The sequence below is a fragment of the Pseudocercospora fijiensis genome (genome assembly GCF_000340215.1).
Source record: "Pseudocercospora fijiensis CIRAD86 unplaced genomic scaffold MYCFIscaffold_1, whole genome shotgun sequence".
Classification (NCBI taxonomy): Eukaryota; Fungi; Ascomycota; class Dothideomycetes; order Mycosphaerellales; family Mycosphaerellaceae; genus Pseudocercospora; species Pseudocercospora fijiensis.
In genome coordinates this window covers 4,125,889-4,147,451 of record NW_006921532.1, presented here as the reverse complement: position 1 = coordinate 4,147,451, position 21,563 = coordinate 4,125,889, and the positions used below count along the sequence as shown (strand labels likewise).

The 21,563-nt window shown below is 44.0% G+C and overlaps 2 protein-coding genes across 2 annotated transcripts; both read right to left on the bottom strand.

Moving 5' to 3' along the window:
- Positions 1–125: 125 nt before the first annotated feature.
- MYCFIDRAFT_75949 (uncharacterized protein) lies at positions 126–6,668 on the bottom strand (the record flags this gene model as incomplete). The annotated part of the gene is made up of 4 exons (XM_007922227.1): positions 126–1,819; positions 1,874–5,242; positions 5,405–5,853; positions 6,658–6,668. The coding sequence occupies 4 exons, from the start codon at positions 6,666–6,668 to the stop codon at positions 126–128; spliced, it is 5,523 nt and encodes a 1,840-aa protein (XP_007920418.1).
- Positions 6,669–6,759: 91 nt separating this feature from the next.
- MYCFIDRAFT_75948 (uncharacterized protein) lies at positions 6,760–8,516 on the bottom strand (the record flags this gene model as incomplete). The annotated part of the gene is made up of 2 exons (XM_007922226.1): positions 6,760–7,377; positions 7,434–8,516. 2 exons carry the CDS (start codon positions 8,514–8,516, stop codon positions 6,760–6,762), a joined length of 1,701 nt encoding a protein of 566 aa, XP_007920417.1.
- Between the last annotated feature and the right edge of the window lie 13,047 nt (positions 8,517–21,563).

The window sequence follows — 21,563 nt, the reverse complement described above, 5'->3', positions numbered from 1 at the left end:
TCATTTGGCATTGATATCGTACAACTCTTGCTGTCTGGGGCCAGTGAGGCCCTCAGCTATTGTAAACATTACATCCAAACTCCGTATCGCTATGCTACAAGTCTTGAGCAGCATTACTCATAAGTTCATGCTTTCATCGTCTTCAGGAAGCCATCGAGATTAAACTCTTCCTCATACTGCTTGTCATCCCATAACTCGCTCAGCTCATCTAGCATGCCTTTCTTGCCTTTCTCACGCATGTTGCCCTCGGCGTCAACCGCGTTCGTTTCATCAACTCCATTGGCATCATTGGCTTCGCTGACCGCAAGGTTGGGATCCGTTTCACCCAGGTTGAATAGATCCAATATCTGATCCGTCTCCATGGTGCCGAGTCCCGCATTCTGCTGATTGACAACAGTAGAGGCAACATCGATCTTGAACCGCTGGAGGTTGAGGATCTTCTCCTCAAGTGTGCCTCTCGTAATCAGGCGGTAGACGTTCACAACCTTCTTTTGACCGATGCGATGCGCTCTGTCCATTGCCTGCAGGTCCTTCTGTGGGTTCCAGTCATGCTCGACAAAAATGACAGTATCCGCGCCCGTCAGATTGAGACCGAGACCTCCAACACTTGTGGTAAGCAATAGACAGTCGATGGAAGGGTCAGAGTTGAAGCGATTGACGATGTCCTGACGCTTCGATGCCTCGACTGAGCCGTCTAGACGAGCAAAAGTGGCGCTTGGCAACAATTTCTTGAGGACAGTCGACTCAACCATGTCCAGCATCTCCTTCATCTGGCAGAAGATGAGAGCGCGATGTTGTGACACAGCTTGATCCGCCGATGGAATACCGCCGTTATCCGTAGGTTCCACGCCGATACCACAGTCGACAAGCAAATCGCGAAGCGCTGTCAACTTTGGTGCATGCTTGGGGTCTTTGAGGTTTGAGCCATCTTTAGCAAGTAGCGCTTGAATGGCTGCATACTGCTTGTGTCCCTCTTTCATCACCATGGCCGGCGAATTGCACAGCTTGCGCATGTACTGTAAAGCCTGGAAGATGTGCTGCTTGGCCTCCTTATCGGCACTGCCAGCCATAGCCTGAAGACTCTTTGATTCTTTTTTGGTGAAGTCATCGAATAACCTCTTCTGCAAGTCACTAAGGTCGCAGTAGTAGTTCTGGAGAATCTTGGGAGGCAGATCATTAAGAACTTCTTCCTTCAATCGGCGGAGCAAGAATGGCAGAACCTGCTTATGCAAAGACTCGATCGCCAGCGCACCAGCCTCCTGCTCCTTGGAAGACGATTTTGCGAATCTGCTTGCAGCAATCGGCTTGGCAAATCGGTCCTGGAAGACCTTCTCGGTTCCAAGGAATCCTGGCATTAGGAAGTCGAATAGGGACCACAACTCTAGTACATTATTCTGGATCGGGGTGCCGGAAAGAATGAGGCGGTGATTGGCCACAAGCCGCTTCACAGCAATAGTGACTTTCGCCTTTGGATTCTTGATCAAGTGACCTTCGTCCAGGACACAGTAGTTCCAATTGATGGGCGCTAGGATATCAATATCATTCCGGGAGATGTCGTAGGAGGTGATGACCACGTCTGCAGTCTCTAGCTGATCGCGAACTTTGCCACGCTCTCCCGGTGGTCCTGCATATGCCACAGCGTGTAGGAATGGTGCATACGTCCGAATCTCTTGTTTCCAGTGACCAGTCAGTGTCGGCGGACAGATGATAAGACTGGGGAGGCGGCGCATGTCAGGCGCCTGAGTCTTTGCGAATTCTTCAGCTCGGAGATGGTGATCGCTAGCCACGATGCACAGAGTCTGTAGAGTCTTTCCGAGACCTGGAAAAAAACGCAGTTAGCATGTATTTGAGAAGTGGAACGCACAATACGCACCCATATCGTCACAAAGGACGCCGTGCAGGTTGTAGCGATTCAGGAACGCTAGCCAGTTCACGCCATCTTGCTGATAAGAACGTAGCTCCGCCTTGATGGCAACAGGGATCTTGAATTCGTCAACTTTCTTTGGGTCCAGCATTTGCGAAATGAAGTTTCGCTCCCTCTCTCGTCCTTCAAGAAGACTTTGTGGGAGGCCTTCCGGGTCTGGAATGCCTGCTTCCAAAGGCACAAGTTTGACCAAAGTCGCGAAAGCGGTTGTAGCGATAAGACGAACGCCAGGATCGGAATCACTCATACGGCCAAGCACGGGGACCAGCAAGAAGATTACGTAGGGTAGAATTCCATCGCCCATCACCTGGATGAGATGATAGATGCACTCGACCGCACCTTGGCGGTGCACGACCTCGTGGGCATCTTTAATTGGGGGTATGACCTGCTCAACGAGCATTGTGAAGCCCTGAACAGTGATGACACTGCAGACACTCGCAAAGCATTTTGCAGCAGTGTAGCGGAGCACAGCAAGTTTGCACTGTAATGCTCTTGCTACAAAGGGCAAGAGGTGCAGCACCCAGGGATGAAGCGCAGGATCAAGGGTGCCGACGAGAGCTCGCAAGGTGGACATTGCATCGACTGTCTCCTGGCCAGTAGTAGACTCCGGATCCGTAATGTTGGGTGGCAGCTGATCGGTGAAGCAGTGCTTGACGGGTCCTTCGATCAGTGCTTGTAGCACTGGCACTTTGGTGAATATATCTGCGCCGAACGCCAGGCAAAGCTGCTCAAGAGCATCTTTAGCGCCTCGCCGTGTGATTCGCGCGGCTCTGACTTCGCGCTCGTATTTCGCAGCGTCTGGCCGATCTTGAATGTCTTCGTCCTTTTGCAAAGAAAGTATGCCAACGTCCTTGTCCGCATTGGGATGGAACTCTGGTGTTTCCCCGGTTTCCATGCAGCAAAACTTGACCAGGTTACCGACCACCTTCTCCACCACCTTGTGCCGCGCGTTAGCAACCAGCTGACTGATTAGAGCAGCGACAGCCGATGCAGTTCGATGTTGCAAATTCACGTTGTCTTCCTCTTTCACGCTGTCCATGACTGCCTTGATCGTGTACTGCGGCTTCTTTGGGATTGCTCGGAAGGCAATCAGCGCGGCGGCGGCAGCTGAGCGGATGCGAAGGTCTGCTTGCGATCGGGCCACGTGCGCATCAGATATGGCGGTTTCAGCGTCCAGCTTGGCAGTGTTGAGAGCTTCAGCGGCAGTCATTCTTTGCACAGTGGACATGCCCTTCTTCAGCCGCTCGTAATCCTGGTTGATGATTTTCTCCGCGTCCGCTATCGAGAAAGCGTTCTTCCCAGCTTCTGGCTCGCCTTGACACACTACTGCAATGATAGGTAGCTTGCTGCCAGGCACATGACCTTGTTCCTGGAACGCATTCAAAAGCTGCTGACACTGAGCTCTTGCAATACGCAGATAACTAGTCAGATCGCTGTACCAGCCAGGCCTCTCCTCTTCTACCAGCGACCGAAGTTCAGTGCAAGCGTCAGCTGCCAGAGAATCTTGTTGCCAGCAGAATGAGGCGTAGCCTTCTAACGTCATTGCCGTGAACAGCTGTGTGGAACCATAAGGTGATCTCAAACTTGGCAGGAGTCTGGGGCCGAAGAAGACTTGTCGCTGCTCCGCAGGAAATAGTGAGATCGCTTTTCCAAGAGCACGAGTGGCAAAGATTCGGCTCCTGATCATCACGTCAGCTCCTACAAGATCAACATCGCCCTGCATGATAGCGGCGTCGATGTTGTGTGCAGTGTTTGCTTGAGGCGGCAAGGAGCTCTCTTTCTTATCCGACTTCCGCCTCTTCTTGGCCGGCTCAGACCCATTGACGGGAGATTGTCGGTGAGCGCTGGCAAGAGGTGCATAGGTCTGGCCCGAGGGCTTGACAAAAAGTGTTGCTTCCATGGGGATCGGGTGACGACTGATACCGATCGGATGAATTGTCAAGGATATAAGCGGGATAGCATGAGGCTGGAACTCTTGCTGGAACACATCTTGCCCATTGGCAACCACTGCCTCTGCAAGTGCATACCACACGTCCAAAGACAATTTGAGCACGCCGTCGTTGCGCTCTACTAGCAAGTTTTGGAAAACCAGCCGCAGAGCCTTGCCATTGATCCAGCCCTTGGTGTCTTGGCCATCGATATGGATGAAGGTCAACAGAGCACGAAGCACAGCCGATCGCACGCTTGTGATTGTGTGACGCAAGAAAGGATAAAGCCTGGGAACGAGCTCGTCAAACGACTGTAGTGGATCGGCTGCTGCGTTTTGCTTCATGGCGGAAAGCACCTCTGGGAAGGTGCAGAGTTTTGCGAGTAGGTCCATGACAGAGCCAGTACTGGCGCTCAGATCGTCTGAAAGACTTGACAGGCACTCCCAGACCACGCTTATGAGGTGACCTAGCTCGTCCGAACGCACATTGACGAACTCTTTAGCGACAGGAATGAGCGTGGCAGCGCTCACAGATCGCACATCGTCGTCTTGATCACCCAGGCCTTTGATGACACATTCAAGGACGCCATCCATAAGCGATCGATCCTGGAAGAGGAGGTCTGTCCGAACAGCAACGAGGTAGCGCATTCCAATCATGCCACCGTGACATGCGTGCCAAATGCGGCGCGAAACTTTCAAGTCTTTCTGCATCACCAGGCGATACAGAATTCGGTTGATCTCGTGAACGGATGAAGCCGGCAGGTATTGGAGAACTGCGCCGAGTACCTGGCCGGCTGTCTCGCGAATGGGGGCGACGGCGTTGTCTGAAACATAATCCGCAAAGCGATCGAGCATGAAAACACAGCAGATTCGGCAAGCTAGATCGTCGAGCCAAGCGCGGTTGAGTTGGTCGTTCTCTTCGGCAGTCTTGTCAGCTCGTCTCCCAGCGCCGGCTCCATGCACTCGCACGATCTCGCGCAAACCCATCGCTGCTCCATGCCGGATCTCCCATCCTGGGTCGAAGAGATCGACCGTGAGAAATTCGCAGAGACGCTCGAATGGCCATCCACTTCCTTCCTCTTCTGCTTCGGAGACGAGCGTTGACTTTTCGGGGATTGGCAAGCCCTTGAACTCTGATACGACCTTGGAGTCATCATCGCCACCCTTGCGATCCAGCGAGAAGTAGTCGGAATCGCCGTTCTCACTGTTCTCGGCCTTGATTTCAGGCTTGATGTCGTCGGCAGGAGTCTGGGCAACACTGGTACTTCCACGACGTCCTGCGAAATCATACTTGAATTTCTTGTTGTCGCGCTTTAATTCTTCCTTCCTCCGTCGCTTCAGCATGTTGAGCTGGCGCTTGCTCATTCCATCAGCTGGTGTTTGTGGCGGCGCTTCATCGGGCGATTTCATGAACGTGTCTTCGTGGCCGTTTCTACATGTCTCCGTATCGAGCTTTGGCAGAGACGGGGTGCCGACAAATGAATTCGGCCTGATAGCAATATCTTTCTCCGTCACCAGTTCGTCTTCGATGTACTCGCCTCCAAGGCCCAAACGAGCAGTCAGAGTCTTCTTTTGCGCCGCCAGACGCTCCGTTGGATTGAGACCAGCTAAACGGAAATCGTATTGCTTGCCAGCACTGCCCAGTAGCTCCTTCCCATTGGTCAAGATTGCTTCGACATCCAGCGTCGACAATTGCAGTTGATCCGGAGCTGAATTTGCCGAAGAATCCTCGCGTTTGATGTCGGCATCGGAATGGTTCTTGACATGGTCCAAGGTGGCATTTGGGTCATAGTTGTCCGCATGCTCGACGATGCCTCCGATAGCGCGAGCAGCGGCGGTGCGGGTATCCCAGGATGGGGATCGCAAGTAAGGCACAACCCGGGTGAGCAAGTTGAACAATTCATCGGGGTGATTTTTCTGCACGTCTGCGAGCTGTTGCGCAGCGGTGTTTCGAATCAGTTGGGTGCTGCCCGTCTCCAACAGGACGACGAGGCGATCGAGGCTGCGCAGTATGGTCAGCCTGGCATTTGCATGTGCGCCAAAGCTTAATCAGCAAGATGTACGTACCGCGAAGTGGCCATTTCTGCTGGATGTGCTCCAAACGCCGGCTAAATGCAGCAACAACAACAACAACAACCAAACACAGAAGAGAAGAGTGGCATGGAGATGTTAGCTGGACGGCATCTGATGAGAAACGGGGGTGGGGTGGGTGTGCGAGTGGCAGCAGTATCGAGGTGGACAGGCTTGCCGAAGTCGAGTGCGGACACTGCGGAGGCCAATCACTTGACTGCTCCGTCAGTCGCGGTGGCAGTCGACACATCACATCTCACGGGCGCGGTCGCCGCGTTCCTTTTAACCCATCGCGCCTGCCTCGAAATTCTGCCAAGACGCGCTAACGGCGGCTTCGGGACGGGCCAGCGAGTAGCGTGATTGCCTGCACCCTTCGAAGTTCGGGGCTTCGAGCCAGCGCGCGCCGCAGCAGCTGCAACTGCAACTGCAACTGCAACGGCAACTGCAACGGCAACTGCAACCTCTGCGCATGTCATGTCCTCATCAGAAGGCGGACGGCAGAATCATGGCCGGGGGCCGGGGATCTCACATCGGCCATGACTGCCCTGTTGCGTGGAGACGCAGAGATGTGTAGGAGAGAGAGTTCGCGGGTCCTTGCGCTAGAATACCCCTGCTCATTTTGAATCACTTCCCTGCTCGGTAGCTCGGCGCCTCACGCGTCCTCCTGCTCCTGTGCTCATCGCCACACCCACATGTATTCACCAACACGCATCACACGCACCTTACCTGCTCTCACCGCGAGGCCATTCAACAGCCTGATCGACAGCTGTGCAACATATACCCGTGTCCCCCATGCCCTTCCGACTATACAAGTACTCCTCTCGTACCGAGTCCGCGTCTAACTTGCCTCTCTCTTCGCACCCTGAGCCCAGTCTCGGAGTATATTTTTCCGCACTTTTCCAGTGCTGGTCTTGGGCAGTTCATCAATGATTTCAATCTCCTTCGGCACCATGAACCTCGAAATGCGACTCTGCTTCTTTGCCCACTGCATTATGTCATCACCCGAAATGCTCCCCTTCTTCCCCTCCTTCACAGTCAAGAAAGCCTTGGGTCTCTCACCCCACTGCTTATCCTGAACCGCTACACACGCCGCCTCCAACACGTCCGGGTGCGTCACGAGCATAGACTCGAGAGCGACAGAGCTGATGTTCTCGCCGCCAGAGATTATGATGTCTTTCGCGCGATCGAGAATCTGGATCGCTCCGTCTGCATGCCACACTGCAAGATCGCCAGAGTGCAGCACACCTCCTGCGAAAAGCTTCTTGGTCGCTGCAACATCTTTGTAGTAACCTTTGGCGCAGATGTTGCCAATGAATACTATCTCGCCGATCTCTTTGCCGTCTTTGGCCACATCCTCGATTACCTCATTGGCATCCCACTTGCCGCTCTCGTCCTGGTTGGTCTTGATCACACGAACTGGAAGAGAGGTGATGAAACCGTGTCCTTGGCGAGCCATCTGAGAATCGAGTCAGTGCGAGTCATCTTTACGTTTAGTGATAGGGCTAAGCTTACTTTGCCATATTTCTCTTTGCTCTCCAAATCATCCCATTCTGGCAGCTGATAGCCTTTGGTGATCGGGCCATATGTTTCTGTCATACCGTAAACGTGCACCGGTCGGAGATTGTGCTCCTCCATTCGTTGAAATAGGTGAGCCGTTGGAGGACTTGCCGCAACCGTGACACGGACGGGATACTGCAGCTTCTCTGCGTTGGGATCCGCAAGAAGTAAAGTATTGACTGTCGGCGCGGCGTTGAAATGGCTGATTTGCTCCTCCTTGAGCAGCTTCCAGATGTAAGGGTAATCGATTTTTCGGAGACAGTAATGAGTGCCTCGTACAGCGGTCACGGCCCAAGGAAATGTCCATCCCATCGCATGGAACATTGGAAGGGTCCAGAGGTAGTGGCATCGCTTTGCTAGGCCGTGGCTGGTGTTCAACCCGCTTTCGATTACATTGCCCAACGCCGCCAGATAAGCAGATCTGTGAGTGTATTCCACGCCTTTCGGCCGTGCAGTCGTGCCGGAAGTGTATGAAAGTGCAAGCATGCTGTCTTCATTTGGCACCTGCGTCTCAAGGCCAGCCCAGCCATGTCCACCTGTGCGATCGTCATGTTGTAATCCTTCGAGAACTGCTTGATCGTATGGACCAGTATCTTCATCGGTGTCAGTATCAACGATGAGCGGCACGTTTGTGTGCTTCTGGTTGAAATCGTCGAGAAGCTGGCGGAACTCTGCGTCGACGATTATCATGTCCACATCCGCGTGATCGAAAATGTATGTAATGTCGTCTTTCTTGAGCCGGTAGTTGATTGCAACGTTAACTGCGGAGGCCGCACCAATTCCGTATATCGATTCAAGGAATGCTGGAGTATTTGTGCAGAGTATGCCAACCCGCTTAAAACCATGTTTTTTCAGGTAATATGCCAATCCTCGTGCTCTATCTGCTGTGGTCTGGTAGGACCTCCTCAACATCTTGCCATTGGCAGTCCGGTGAACACAGGCGACCGCATTTGGCTCGATACTCGCAGCTCGGGGAAGAAAGAATGTGGGGCTCAGTTGATGAATGTGATGCGAGTGCTGAAAGTCCGGGGCAGACATGTTGTTGTTGTCTGCTGCTGTTGGACTGCTCGACGAAGGCGCGAAATGTGCGGCAAGCGTGGACAAGCGTTTCATGGCCGTCGACATGATGGGCTAAAGCTCGATGCGCTATATACAATACGCAATATGTTTCTAGATCGACGATGTCTCTATGGTAGAACTGAGACAAGGCCGGCTGGCATTGGCAATACGATCGAGGGTGGGTTGCGGCGGGTGAGTGAAGAGGTAGTGACGGCGGCTGGAAGGTCAGTTGTAGACTTGGAGTGTATGCCCAGGTGTCAGGGTCCATCACGTGCCTGATGCCTGAGGCTGCAACTGCTGCACTCTATCTTCGGACTTCTACATAGATTAGTCCTCCTTCTGAATACATTAGTTACATCAAGTGGTTATGAGCCCCCTGCGTTTCTAACGCATTCTATATGTTTTCTAATAGTTAATCCGACTACTACGTAGATAGCGCTCGTTACTAAAAATTGCGCTAATACTAATATCGTCGCCGCCGCTACCGCTCTCGAGTGTTCTAGTAGGTACTAGTCCGACTCGAGTCGGTCACTATTAGTATTAGCTGTCCGCTATATTAGTATTAGCTGTCTACTATACTAGAACGTAGGCGCGCCTATTAGCCGCCTTTTAAAACAAGTTTATAGTCTCTTTCTATATCGCCGTCGCTATCCGTAATAGCTCCCCCTACAACTTCTAACGCTTATATAAGCAATATTCCTAAGCTAAAGAACAAGGAGAATTATCTAGTATAGGCCTACGCCGCTAAGGGTGCCCTTAAAGGCATATAGGTATAGCGCTATATTTAGGAGACCCGCCTAAAGCCTAAAGTTAAGCTATTATCTACTAAAACATAGGAGCAATTTAAAGACCGACAAGATAAATAGGAGGCAAAGGACTAGTTAGCGCGTACGTAGATATTCGCTAACTATATATCGGAGATCTAGCAGTCGTTACTTAGACTCGATATCTCTAAGGCAGTATAGGATTATCTATATAAGAAGTATACTAGTAAAGGTAGGTCTACTAAATTCATACTCTTCTAGGACTATATTTGCGAGCGAAGCTCGCCTTACAATAACAAGGAGGTGGATAGGTTGCAGGAATCGCTGTTCGGCCACCACGTAACTTCTAAGCCAACCCCGGATTTCGAGAATCCTGCTATCTGATTGGCCAATTTCTACAAGGTGGAGACTTTCGGAGCTAGCGCCGGTATCTCCGAACAAGCGCCGACTTCCCGAACAAGCGCCGACTTCCCGAACAACCGCCGACTTCCCGAACAACCGCTAGTAAAGCCTTTTGCCTTCCTTCTAATACTTCAAATATATAGTAAAATATATAGTAGAATATACAAACAATTAATAAGAAAATTAATAAGAAAATTAACTAAAACATTAATAAAAGAATTTATAAAACAACTTTTAATAAAAGAATCTATAGAAAAATTAATTTTAATTATAGAAAACATACGATTTAAATTTATAAAATTACCGAAAAATATTAAAGGAACGAGAGCGAGAATAAGAGCGAGGAACCCTAAAATTCGCGGCTCCGCTATACTAGGTATATATAAAATTTAAAAACTCGCGGGCGCTACCGCTATTACTACGTAAGTAGAAGGAGCAGAAGTACTTACGTACAGGTACTATCCTGGTTAGTAAAACAATTAACAAAACAACAAACAAAACAACTAATAAAACAACTAATAAAACAACTAATAAAACAACTAATAAAACAATTAATAGAACAATTAACAAAACAATTAATAAAACAATTAACAAAACAATTAACAAAACAATTAATAAACCAATTAATAAAACGATAAATAAAACAATTAACAAAACAATTAACAAAACAATTAACAAAACAATTAATAAAACAATGAATAAAACAATAGTAGAACAATTAGTAAGGCAATTAATTAAATAATTAATTAAACAATTAGTAAAGCAATTAGTTAAACAATTAGTTAAACAATTAATAAAATAAATTATATTCTAGTAAATAAATAACTTATAATAAAGTTAAAAAGAAGGTAAATAATAAACTAGAGAAGAAACTAAATAATAAAGCAAATAATAGATTCAATAAAAAACTAGAGAACAAAGTAAATAATAAACTAAATAATAAGCTAATTAATAGACTAAATAATAAGCTAGTACTAAACTAAGTAGTAAGATAGAAAACAAGTAATAAATAAGGATATAAATAAGAGGACTTAGACGTATTAGAAAAAAGAAAACATATAATAAAAATAAATAAGAAAATATAAAATAGGTAAGTAAAACAAGTAAGATACTAAATAGAAAAACTGTAAAACATTAAAGAAAAAAATTAAAAATAGTTTTTTTAATAATATAAAAAGTAGTAATAGATATAAAAAATTAGAGAAAACTAGAATAAAAGTAAGTAATATATATAAAGTTAAAAATAATAAAGTAGTATCTAAAATACTAGAAAAGAAAAATAGTAATACAAAAATATAAAAATACTTATTCCTAATAAACTATTCTAATAGAACTAAATCGTATAATAATAGTAATAGCTTCAAGGTCTAGCTTCGAGGTCTAAAGACCGAATTAGCTTAGTATATATAAGGCGAAAGCTTCGCTCGCACTCCTCTAGGCACGCGCTAGCCGCCTAGGAGCACATTTTACCCTTCGCTATAATAGCAAGGACGTCGAGAAGTTCTATAACGAATATAAGAAGAAGCTTAGTGCCTTAAAGAACACTAAATTAGCTATTAGCTAATATTAGGCTGTCTATATGTTTATTATATAGATCTCTCTATTCTACGAGGCTTTTACGCAGATGCGCCGTAAGCAGATACGCGCCTTAGAATATACTATTAATAATAGTACCCTTAACAACATTATTAGCGCGTTGCTTAATAAGAATATAGCTTAATTAAACTAGGCCTAATATAATAGATTCTTTAGTCTTTAACGCTAACTATAACAGCAAGGTAGCAATAGCAATAGCAATAGTCGAGGTAACTCGAACCGTAGCGGTCGTAGTAGCCGCGGAAACAATAACAACGGTCGAGGCCGCGGTAGAAGCAACTAGAATAGTTATTAGTCTAACCGTAAGAAGTGCGCCTATTATTAGGGATTATACCCTTCTAACCGCTACTATACTAAGTACCCTTACCTAAAGGAGGAAGACTAACTACGTCGTAAACAGTAGAAGGCTAAGAAGAAGGGGGTATAGTAATAGCAGCAGCGTAAACTAACTACTTAGTAATAGCAGTAGCCGCTATCTAGTTAGAATAGTGCTTAGGGGCTATATGCGGCTAATGCTACCCCGGGGGTGTTATTAGGCCTAAGCGACAATTACGCCTTTACTATAAATACTATAGTTACTATTAGCGACTAGGTGTCTACGGCTCTTACTACTAGCACTCGTACTACTAATTAGGTTGTCGACTTAGGTACTAGTATATATATAGTTAACGACCCTTTATTGCTTATTAAATATAAAGGCTATTATATTCCTATTCGGTTTAGTAGCAATACGAAGTACGCTACGATAGTCGGAATAGCTTAGACTAAGGTAGTTAATAAGCGTAGTATAAGCAGCATAAAGTTGTCTAATATACTATATATGCTAGGTCTAGCAGCTAACCTCCTATCTACTAAGAAGCTTACCGATAAGGGCTGTTTCTATCGGAACGATAAGCGCGTACTATTTACTATTATTAACGGCTCGGAGGTTACTATTGCTTAGATATACCGAAAGAATAGTCTCCCCTATCTGTATATACTAACCTCTAGTCTAGATAGTAAAGTAGTTGCCCTTTTGTTAAAGAAGGGGGTGCCTACAGGTACTATAGATAAATAGCATCTACGATATAGCTATATTCATTACCGCAAGCTGCTAAGAATAGAATCTAAGGGTCAGATTGTTATTACTAGTACTAAGAAGGACTTCCGCAACTGCATTGCCTATCGCATAGCTATATTACATAAGGAATACAATCGGCTACTACGCGTACGACTATCTACGATCTATTACATTATCTATATAGATATAGTTACTATTACTAACCCTAAACATAGTAGTTAAATTGAAAAATGGCAGCGAACAATCAGAAACGAAGAGAAGACAGTTAAGAAGGAAGGGAGGACGAATAGAAAGTACTATATACTAGGGCAGAGGAGGTGCTAAAGGCGGAAGATAGAAGAATCCCTAAGAGGGTATATAGGATAATAATCTTAGAACTCCTTAGAGGACTGAAAGCAATCTACAACTAGGCAAGCTACGTAATTACAAAGGTAGCTAATACAGTCGCAGTAAAGATTACGAAGAAACAATAAAAGACAAGCCTAAACTACTGCACCTAGGTAGCAGTAGCTAGTTAGGAGGCGCTAAAACCCCCGAGGACAGTAGTTAGAGTCTATATTACGGACCTATAGGAGCAAAAGGAAATCTAAGGACTTATAGGGAAAGAGATTGTAGAAAGAATTATAGTTAAAGAGGTAATTAGGGCTAGGAACGAAGGTAAAGGGGTAATTAAGCTGTTTATAGTATAAGAGTAGGACAAAAAGAAGCTAGAAACACAAAAAGAATAGACAACTAAGATAGGGAAAACAGCAAAGGTCTCCTAACAGCAGTTTATAATTATAGCCTATAGTATAATAAGAAGCTTTAAGGAAGAACGGGATGTTAAGAGCCTATAGAGACAAAACCAAGCTATATACCTAGGCCTAAAGATTACAAAAGTAGCATAGATTAAAAGGAAAATCGAAGAGACTAAGAAGCAGTCTTCCCTAATTATCTAGGTAGGGAGTATAGAGCAAGCTAACATAGTACTAGACTAGGGGTTGTTCTAGGACTTTAAAAGATTAGAAACAGAGATATATAGAAGTAACTATAGGATAATGCAGTGCTTCAAATATTAACACTATAGACACTTAGTAGCTAAGTGTATAAAGACAACTAATACTTGCTCCTATTATATAGGGGATTACTAGGTTAAAGAATGTAAAGCATATAAGAGAGAAGCAAGATATACATACTATACTAAAAGACACCCCTCTTAGGCGAAGGAATGCCCGGTAAGAATACAGGCAGCTAGGAAGGCAAAGGAAGCTAGAATCAATATACTAAAAAGATATACAATAAGCTAGGGCAGCTAGGTACAGAAGCAACCTAGCTAAGTGCTACAAAAGAGGTCTAGGCAAGATAATAGGTTTATATTTAGGGCCTTACTAGCATAAGAGAGTTACTAGCAACTAGGGAGACTAAGATACCTTAATATTATAGGAAAGGAAGCAGGGTAGACAAAGCTTAGTTAAATATTGGTTTAAAGTAAGGGAAGACTAAAGGAAAACTTATAGGGAAATAATATAGATGAAACCTAATAAACATTACAACATTACTAAACATTATATAGTACAATATCAACAAGAGTAAAGACAAGGTACAGAGGAGCTTCCTTTAAGCACTAAACCTAAAAGAATATTACATTATTGCAATCTAAGAGCCCTAGCTCAACCTATATACAAAGAGACTAGCAATAGTTAAAGACCTAAGATACTACCTAATTATCTACAACTAGGGAGCCCTAAGGACATACATCTATATTAGCAAGGAGATAGATATAGAAACCTAGCAGGCTATACTATAGGAGGATAGGGACCTAATATTAGTTTAAGTAGAGACATCCTAAGGTATACTCTAAGTCTACTATATATACAACCTACTACTAGACTTAAGAAGCAGTACCTAACTAAAAACCCTAGAAAGACTACCTAGAGTTATCTAGGGGAACACCTACTAAATCCTACTTAGGGATTTCAACCTCTACTACCCCCTCTAGGGCTTAGACTTTACCCTAGCTTACTACTTCCTAGTAGGAAGACTAATTGACATATTAGAGAGGGAAGGAATAGAAATTGTTACCCTAAAGGGACTAATTACTTAGGAGGCAAGAGGAAGTAGTAGTATACTAGACCTATACTTTGCATTATATTAGATTAGGAACAGGATTATAAGATACAGGGTCAACTAGGAACTAGAAGAATTATTAGACCACTTCCCGGTACAGATTAAGCTAAATGTCTAAGCTAATTAGGAAAGGGAACTAGAGGAGAAGCTTAACTAGAAAGGTACTAAATAGGGCAGGATTAGGGAGGAACTAGAAAGGGACCTAAAACTAGAGGAACTCTTAACAAAGTACCTACTAAGGCTAGAGGACATTAATAAGGCAGTAGAAGAACTAACAGGAATCCTAAAACAGGTAGCTAGAAAGCATACCCTAGCAAAGAAATATTTATAGTACTAGCAACTATACTAGACTAGTAAGTATATAAGGAAGGTTAAAGTAGTAAGGAAGGCTAGGAGGCAGTAGATACAAACCTATACCTAGGAAGCATAGGACAACTATAACAAAGCCTGCTAGGAAAAGAAGATCTAGATTAAGAAAGACAAGATACAAGAATAGAGATCTATAATAGGAATAATTACAAAGAAACTAGAGGAGATATAGAGGATAGCTAAATAGGCAAGGAGGCCTAAACAGGAAAAGAATATGCTACTACAATTCCCAAATATTATAGACTAATAAGGACAAATACAGACTATAATAGAAGGGAAAGTAAGAGCCCTAGGCCAACACTTCTTCTATAGAAAAGTATAAGCAGACCTATTAGATATAAAGGAGGAAGAACAAGAGACTCTACTACTAGGCACACTAAGAGACACCTAGGTTAAACCCGAAACTATTGAAAGGATCCTAAAGAAAATTCCAGGCAATAAGGCACTAGGAGAAGATAAGATCTATAACAAACTTCTAAAAGCATATAGGAAGGGGCTAGCCCTAGCACTAGCTAATATCTTTTTATAAAGCCTAGCACTAGGACACTACCTAAGACTATTTAGGAAGTCCCTAATAGTAGTACTAAGGAAGCCCTAGAAGGAAGACTATATATAGCTCAAGGCCTATAGACTAATAGCCCTACTTAATATAATAGGCAAGGTGCTAGAGAAAATTGTCGCTAAAAGGCTAACAACCTTTGCCGAGGAAAGGAACATCCTTCCTAAAAGCTAGATAGGAGGAAGAAAGAAGAGGTCAATACTAACAGCTATAGAACTAATTATAGAACAGATCAAGTATATCTAGTACTATAGTTAAAACTAGGTAGCAACCCTCCTCTCCCTTAATATCTTAGGAGCCTTTAACAATGTCTCCTATAAAAGACTCCTATATATACTTAAATAGAAAGCTATACTAAACTAGATAGTCTAATTTATCTAGTCCTTCCTATAGGAAAGATCGATATAGCTCATTCTAGGCAAATTCAAATTAGACCTAATGCTAACTAAAAAGGGAATCCCCTAAGGATTAACACTCTCCCTAATCCTCTTCCTTATCTTTATAGTAGACCTACTCCTACTCCTAGAATTAAAAAACACATTAGCATTAGGGTTTATAGATAATATAAACATCCTAGCCTAGTCTAAGACAATAGAAACTAACTGCAAGATCCTAGAAGAGAAGCACTAGGAGTATAAAAAATAGGCAAAGAGGCATAGAGCAAAATTCGCCCTAGAAAAGTACTAGCTTATCCACTTTAGTAAGGCTAAATCAACCTATAATATAAAGCAATCAATCACTATCTAAGGCTTTAAAACCCAACTATTAGTAGAGCTTAGGGTACTAGGGATCTAGCTAGATCTAAAACTGAATTAGGGACTATAAGTAAAGAAGGCAAAGCAGAGGGCAGATGCTAATATACAATCTATTAATAGACTTATAGCCTCTATATAGGGGGCTATATTCGAGAAAGCTAAAGTTATATACAAAGCAATTATTAAGCTAGTAATGCTATATAGAGCACAGATATAGACAGCCTAGGAGAAAACACTAAGGAGGATTAAGCAACCAGTTAGCAGGTCCTAAACCTAAAGCCTAAAGAAAATCCTAGGAGTATATAAAACTATACTAATAAGGGTAGTAGAAATGGAATTAGGGATCCCGCTAGTCAAACAATACTTTAAGGGACTAAGACACCAATATACGGCAAAGACAATGGAATACCTAGTCTAATAGACTATCTAAAAGGCACTAGACAAGATAAAAGCCTAGTATATTAGGACTAGGAGGCGAGACAGACTACAAATAACTCCCTAGAAAGTCAAAGACCTAGAGCAATATAGAGTCTTAATAAGAGAAATGCTAGAGAAAGAGCTTTAGGGACCAAACATAAGGCTAAAGGAAGATAAGCTAAAGGGAGAGAAACAAAGCCTAGCAGAGTTAATTGCTAGATACCTATAGGAGCAGGAATAGAACAAAACACAAGTTAGACTAGGAACCCTAAAGGCACTAATCAAATTTGGTTAATACAACTACTAGCTCTACAAGGACCTAAACAGGGCCGAGGCAAGCCTAGCTATCCAAATCAGATCTAAATACATTAGACTTAGGTCTTACCTATTTAGAAGAAACGTCCTAGGAATTGAAAGCAGAGCGTACTAATATAGCTACTAATCTTAGAACCCTAAGCATATACTGCTAGTCTGCCCTTAGTAGTTAGAAGGCAGAAGTAATTAAAGACTAAAAGCAATAGAAAGGGAATACGACAAGCTAATCTAGAGCAAAGAAGACCTAAAGAGGATAGTAAAGTGGATTATCAAATAGGGATTTGTACAATAATTCGTACTAGTAAGGGAAACTAAGGAGTAGATAAGAAGGAGGGAAGAAGAGGGGGAAAGAAGGGCAGGGCAGTAGGCAAGGTAGTTAGAGGGTAACAACTATAACACTAGTACACCCTAGAAGAAGGAAAATAAGGAAACGAGGAAGATTAACACTTATAAATAGGACAGGAGGGAGGTTTTTACCAACTAAGTTGGTTTCCTACCTAAAACAATATATAGAAACAGACCTACATAGGCCGAAAGGCACTATAACAGGCAAATGAAATATCTATCTATTACTAACCCTAGTCTGTTATAGGAACGCTACTTTATATTGTTTATATACGCCAAGTTAGCCTATCGATACGAATATACTAGCTTACTAAAGTTAGGGGCTATAGTAGCTATTAAGGATTATCGTATATACGTCCGTATACAAACTAGCTATTCGATCCTAATCTACCGCCTCGATAGAGGGAGTAAATACAGCGGAAATTAGCTATTAAGCTAGGCTCGTAATTAGGGCATTGTACTGCAGGTTATAGCACCTTATTCTTCTACTTAGAATAGCCTAGCTAAGGTTAGCAACTATATCGTATATACGACCGCTCGGAAGATAATGCTCTATACGAATTTGCTAAAGGCCCTATAGCCGTATATAGTTACTACTGCTATATAGGTCCTTAATATCACTCCTAGAACCTTAGAAGGTCTTAGCCCCTATGCTATTATAGCTAGGGAGCTTAATTAGTCTCGAAGGCAGCTACGCCTTTAACATCTTCGTGCCTATAGCTATACTGCTATTACATATAATTACAGAGTTGCTTATAGAAAGAAGATAGATAGTAGAGGCCTTATTAGCAAGCTAGTCGGCTATGCTAAGGACTTAGTAGACTTAGGAAAATACATAATTTACCTCCCTAACTAGTATAAGGTTATTCTATTAAAGGATGTCTAATTTATTAAGACGGCTAGTAAGCTATTGCTTCTAGAGGGCATAAATCTATACGCTAATCCTAACGACCTAGCTAAGAACGAGTTTGTTACACTCGAGTCTATTATGCCGGCTCTATTTAATTCTATAAGCAACGAGGCACCGTCGCTATAGGAAGCCGCTAGTATAGTCTAGCAGCTTCTAGCCTAGTAAGAAGAGCCTCTAGACGAACCTATATAGGAAATAGCTAATAAGGTCGCTAATCTGTTACTAATCGATAACGACCTTCTAGACGTTTAACTACTAGCTTTAAGTAATAAAGATAGCTTTTAGTTAGCCGAGGAAGAGCTAGCATATAATCTAAACGCTAAGAAGGGCGAGCTAGGCTAGTTGCCTAAGTTTAAGCGACTAGCTAAAGCTATTAGTAATCGTTCTACGCGTAAGACACGTAGCAACAAGTCGGCTCGTAACCTGTTGCGTAGCTATCTAGCTAATTGTAGTATTAAGCGGTTAACTCGACGTATAATAGCTAACATACCGATAGCCTATGTTAAGGGTTTTATAGCTTCCTATTATATTGCTAAACAGTCTAACAAGCCTAAGGAGACTATTCCTATTCCGAAGAGCTATAAGGAGGCGACTTAGTTACTATATTAGCCGCAATAGAAGGAAGCCTATAAGGCTAAATACAAGTTACTAATCGACAACTATATATAGGTATACGTTTCTCGGTTAGAGGTACTAGAAGGTCGCAAGGTTGTTCGTAGCCGATAGGTGTTTACTATTAAGCGTAACGCTAATAGTAAGGTAAGCTAGTTTAAGGCTCGTTAGGTCGTCCGTAGCTTTATATAGGTTAAAAGACAGGATTATAACGAGACCTATGCGGCTGTTGCTAAGCCTTACACACTTCGAGCCTTGTTTAGTCTAATTGTATACTATAACCTAGAGGCTAAGCAGTACGACATTCTAACTGCCTTCCTTAACGCGCTTATCGGGGATAAGTATAAGATCTACGTCGAGCAGCTATATAGCTTTAAAGACCGTAGTAGCAAGGGCATAGTTTACCTACTACTAAAGGCCCTATATAGTCTAAAGCAGTTACTAATGCTATAGTATAAAGAACTTCGGAAGTACTTAAAGAGCCTGGACTTTATTCTAATAATGTCCGACGTCTGTATGTTTAAGCACGTTGTTAGCGGCTCGATTATTATTATCTACGTCGATAATATAATTATTATCGCCTATAGCCTATTAGTACTAGAAGCTATTGCTTAGTTGCTAAAGGAGCGCTTTAATATATAAGAACTAGGCGACCTTTACTACTATCTCGGCATGCGCATTATCCGCGACCGTAATAAGCGCACTATCTACGTCGTTTAGGACGCCTACTTAAATAGGCTCTACGAGAAGTATAGTATACGTAGCCGTATCGGTCTAGCTACTCTAATAGCGCCTCGTTACGTTAAAACATCTATTTAACGCGCACCTAAAGGCTATATAGCTAGTGCCGCCTTTAAGACTTAGTATTAGGAGGGTATTAGTAAAGCCCTCTAGCTAGTAATAATTACTCGGCCGGATGCTTACTATACTGCCGGCCTATTATTACGATTTATTTCTAATCCGACCGAGGAGCATTATACCGCGCTTCTTTAGCTAATTAAGTACCTAGTTAGCACCCTTAGCCGTAGTATGCGCTTCTAAGGCAACCTAAACGAAGACGACCTTAAGTTCGCTAGTTACTATAACGCCTTATAGGCTAATAATCTAGTTACTCGTCGCTCTATAGGCAGCTTCTACTTTACTATCGTAGGCGGACCTCTATTATATAAGTCCGGCCGCTAGACGCTCGTTACACTGTCGTTAACTAAGGCTAAGTATATTTAGCTTACTATAGGGGCTAAGGAAGTAGTTGCCTTAGCTCGCTCTTTAAAAGAAATTAGTTATAAGAGCTATATTCTTCTAGTTACGCTCTACGAGGACAATTAGTCCGCTATCGCTATTACTAAATCTACTATTAATAGCCGCATAAAGCATATAGATACTCGTGTCTACTATATTCGAGAGAAGATTGCTAATAGTACTATTATCGTCTAATAGGTTAGTATATATAATTAGATAGCCGATAGCTTTACTAAGCCGCTTAACAAGACTAAGTACGGCCGCTTTGTTAAACAACTAAACCTAGTAGATTGCAAGGCCGCTATTAAGAGCGCTATAAAGCTAGCTACTAAATACTAAGAGGAAAGGGCCTTTATTTGCTTTATCTATATAACCTAAGAGTAGTCTAGTTTGTTTACCTGTTTCTGCTTACCTAATACCCCTTATTTACTTTGCTAACAGAATGGCTATTGTGTTGTTTGTTTCATTCTATAGCGATATGCACGTACTGAGGGGGTGACTTGGAGTGTATGCCTAGGTGTCAGGGTCCATCACGTGCCTGATGCCTGAGGCTGCAACTGCTGCACTCTATCTTCGGACTTCTACATAGATTAGTCCTCCTTCTGAATACATCAGTTACATCAAGTTGTAGTGCCAAGTATAGTAGCGGCAGCTAAGAGAAGAAGTGGTCGGAGAGAGACAGGTTGAGGCCTGTATAATAACCTAATAAGTCTACCTACGGGCGAGCGAGCGATTGAAGCATGCGCGCATGGGAGAACCGCGATGTTGCTTGTGCAAGATCGACAAGGTTGCGGTTCTGCGGAGCTGGGCTGAGCACGGGCGTTGTTCTGTGGAGCCGGGAAGACGGAGCACTGTGGAGAATCAATTGTTTCATAGTGCGGCCACTGTGGATTCTGGCGGTCAAGTAGCCAGATAGTCTCTCCCGCGAATGTGCAGGACCACGAAAAGCGGCGGAAGTGTAGGTGGAGCATGTGTTGAGGTGCTGCGCAGATCAAATTGTCGTGATCAACTTCGTCTGCTCAAGTAATTAGTGCTGTGTCGAGGCGCAACAAAAGCGCCAAGAGTTTCGTCCCTCGGTCATCCAGTTGAGCCCATTGTGGCCGCTGTGGGTAGAGAAGCCAAGGCTCACGTGGCGCGGATACTGATAGTAAACAAACAAGCGCGCCAACGGACCGGCCGACCTGGTCAATGCAGATGTCGTTGCTTTCGCCTGTCGTTGCAGATACGAGAAGGTTTGTCGGTTTGGCAAACGACGCTTCGCTTTGGAGAGCCTGACGACAGCCGTCACCATGCGTGCGCGCGGCCGAAACAGAAGTGACGGGTTGAACACAGCGGGCATGACGGGAGAACGGTGCAAACGAGTCGAGTGGATGCAGATGCAAAAACAGGTTGTTGATATTGCAACACACGCAGGAGATGTCATGCCACTGCAAGATCGCATCTTCGCTTCTCCCTCAAGAGCCGAGCAAATCCCGCTTCTCCAACTTATCCAATCTATCTCGCTTCTGAACGCCGTTCCCATGCCATGCTATTCATGCAGAACGCTCATATGAAGACCATGCGAAGCGAAAATGCAA